The sequence below is a fragment of the Perognathus longimembris genome, chromosome 3, assembly GCF_023159225.1.
Source record: "Perognathus longimembris pacificus isolate PPM17 chromosome 3, ASM2315922v1, whole genome shotgun sequence".
In the NCBI taxonomy this organism is placed as follows: domain Eukaryota; kingdom Metazoa; phylum Chordata; class Mammalia; order Rodentia; family Heteromyidae; genus Perognathus; species Perognathus longimembris.
The window spans coordinates 57,617,614-57,620,691 of NC_063163.1; the positions used below are offsets into that span (position 1 = coordinate 57,617,614).

The following is a 3,078-nucleotide window of genomic DNA, read 5'->3' on the forward strand; positions in this document are numbered from 1 at the left end:
GGACAAATGGACTCACGGAAGGAAGAATGCTTGTTGAAGAGGGCGGGCAGAGAGGGGAAAAATGGGTACGCTTCATAAATCTGGTGGAAACGGTGGATAAATCGTGGGAAAAAAGTAGGGAGGGAAAGAAAGCCTTTAAAAAAAAATAAGAGAAACAAATCGACATCCAAGATTGAAAGGCTCTGCTTGATAGAGGGGTGGAGAAAGCCAGGAGGCCTAGGCCAGTCCAGAAAAGGCTGGCGAGGAGATACCAGCGGCCAGCAAGGCGCTGCCCGTGCGTGCGTGCCAAGAGAGCGGAGTAGCTTGTTCTGCCGAGAAGGACTGCAGGATTCACGGCTTGGGGTTTGCTTTGCACGCCCTAACCGGGCCGCCACCTCTGGGACTCTGCTAAGCACTCAGTTCTGCCCAGAGCTGGGGGCCTCTGCAAAGCCTACCAAATCCGTGAGAGACAGTCACTTGGCATTGGGTGCCTAGGAATCAGCAGGAGTCCAGGATCAGTGTTTGAGGTGCGGGGGAAGTCCAGGGGCGAGCGGCCAAGGCACGCGCGCGTGCCTACGGAGTGACCGTGAGATCCCGATCATCTTTCCCGGAGGAGGACGGGGACATGGGCAATTCATCGTCATCCTCGGAACACTTGGTGGAGGACAGCGAGGCACATTTGCAGCCTTGTGGTGCGCCCCCGCCGGTACCCGCACTCGAGCCACCGCCACTGCCACGATGGTTGCTGCCTTTGCCTTCCTTCTTGTGCTTCACTCGGCGGTTCTGGAACCAGATCTTCACCTGTTTCTCGGACAGATTCAGGTAAGTCGCGATCTCGATACGTCGAAGGCGGGACAGGTACATATTGGAAGCGAACTCGCGCTCCAGCTCTAACAATTGTGTGCTGGTGAACGCCGTGCGCATCCTCTTGCTGCTGGGCAGTTGGTTTGAGCTGCTGTCTAAAGAGGATGGCAGTGCAGAGAGAGAAATAATCAGACCCCAGTGCTTCGGGTTCAGTTGCCTTTGGATTGGCGTCCTGAAGCCCTGGACCTTGGACTCCTACACACCGCTTCGACCCAACGCGATCCGCAACAGCGAGATCGCGCTTCTCCTTGCCAAACCCAAGGATTCCGATTCTCACGGAGGCACTTGGTCCTAGAGCGCTTTGGGCCCCAGCCCTCAAGTCCCCTCGCCCCAGACGCCCCCCTGCGGATCCTGGATTTTTTTTTCTGCCCCTGCCCAGGGCGGCCTCCCCCGACCGCCCCCCACCCTCAGCTGCTTTCCAACCACCCTCTATCCTGAGCGCCCCCCTCCGGTGCCCATCAGGACCCTCACAGTCCCCTGAACTTGCCCCGGGGTCTATTTCCCCTCATCCAAGGCTCTCCCCACCCTTGCCCCGAGCCTCGGCATGGGTGTCCCGCTTACCCACGGAGATGCAGTGGAATTGCCTGGGGTCCGGCAGCGGGTAGGAGGTCTGGTAGAGGGCGGCAGCGGCGGCGGCGGCGGCCGGGCCGTGGGCGACCCCGGGTGACACAGCCGAGTGCTGCCGCCCCAGGGGCGCGTGGCAGTACTGAGAGCCGAAAGGCGGGAAGGAGGCCTTGAGCAGAGGCAGCGCGGGCGGCCCGGGGGGCCCGTGTAGCTGCGAGGCGGTGACACAGAGCGGGCACACACATAGCAGCCCGGCCTTGCGCGCGTGGCATGCACCGGGCGAGAGCCCGTGCAACGCGTGCGGCGGGGGCACAGCATAGGGGAAAAGAGGCGGTGGGCTCCCCTCGGGTGCCTTCTTCTCGCCGGCCTCACGAAGCACCAGGGAGTCCACTAGGAAGGAGCGCGGCATGGTCCCGACGCGCGGCAGCCCCGCCGCCAGCACGCCCCCTGCGCCCTCCGGAGCCCCGAGCCCTCCACGCGATTCCCCAGGCCCCGGCCGCCCGCAGCTGCGTCCGCCCGGGAGACGCCGGGGCTCTGCTTCAGCGGCGCTCGTTGCTGCCGCGGGCGCAGCCCAGAGAGCGCGGGGTGCTGGCCAGCGCTAGTGGTGCTGAAAGGCGCCGGCAGCGCCGCTTAAATAGGACTATTGCCATGTGATGGGCTACGCCAGGAGCGGCCGGGGCCTCTCAATAGGGTTTTTGTGCCTTTTCTCTTGGCATTCACTCTGCACGCTTCCTCATTATTTCACTTGTTAACTAAATGAACTGCATAATGTACTCTATTCTTGTCAACCCCACCCACGCCGTAACAGGCGCCCTCGCCCCTCCTCTCCCTTTTGCGGGTTTATTTTCTCATTCTCCCGCGATTTAATATTCTTTTCTTTCTCTTTATTCCTCACTCCCCTTTGGCTTTGCATTGGCGATCGGCCTTTTAGCTTATTGATTTTTGCATCCCCCGCTGCCTCTCTTCCACAGATTCTCCATGGGCGCACACTCTCATCTCCTCTGCCCGCTGGATCCTTGTTTCCAGAGGTCCTGTCCCCTCCTTTCTGTTATCTCTCCTGCCGCACCGCCCCCCCCCCTCCCCAAACACACTGCTTCCAGCCAGCTCTCTGAGCTCAAGTCGGCGTCCCGGGAGCGTCCTCGCAGCTAGCCTCACATTTCCACCTGTAGAATCCTTTCTCCACACCCTGTGTTTGGAAGCAGGGTCGGGGGTCCAGAGAAAGGATCGGTTTCTGCCTTTGGGAAGGGAGAAAGACCCTCAATTTCTCATCCAGTATTAGCCCCCTCGCTGTCCCTCTGTTTGTTTGTGTTTTTTTTTTTTTTTTCCTTCCTCTCCCCACTGGGTTTCTCAAATGGCTTTAACTTTGGTGCTGGCCACAACCCCCAGTCTTTGTTTCAAAGATCCTGGCACACCAGCTCTTCCTGTCAAACCACAGGGCCTTGGAGGTACAGAAAAAGAAAAAGGAATGTGTTGAGGAAGGGGTGGATACATGCTGAGAATAATGGACAGAGACAGATCGTGTCCATGGAGGTCTCGCTTCTCCTCATCAAGCGTGGCGAGGGTGGACGGTCTCTGCTAGCGCGGATAGTTCGCGCACTGTCCATTAGAGAGACGGGTGCGCTCGGAACCCCTCGCCGTCCCGTGATGTGGGGCTGCGTGAAGGGCTGTTGT

General features: G+C 59.7%; 1 protein-coding gene across 1 annotated transcript; it reads right to left on the reverse strand.

Moving 5' to 3' along the window:
• Nucleotides 1-552: 552 nt before the first annotated feature.
• Nucleotides 553-1,816, reverse strand: Gsx1 (GS homeobox 1). Its single transcript, XM_048340836.1, has 2 exons — nt 1,405-1,816; nt 553-938 (listed from the first exon to the last, which is right to left on the reverse strand). Exons 1-2 carry the CDS (start codon nt 1,814-1,816, stop codon nt 553-555), a joined length of 798 nt encoding a protein of 265 aa, XP_048196793.1.
• Nucleotides 1,817-3,078: the final 1,262 nt, after the last annotated feature.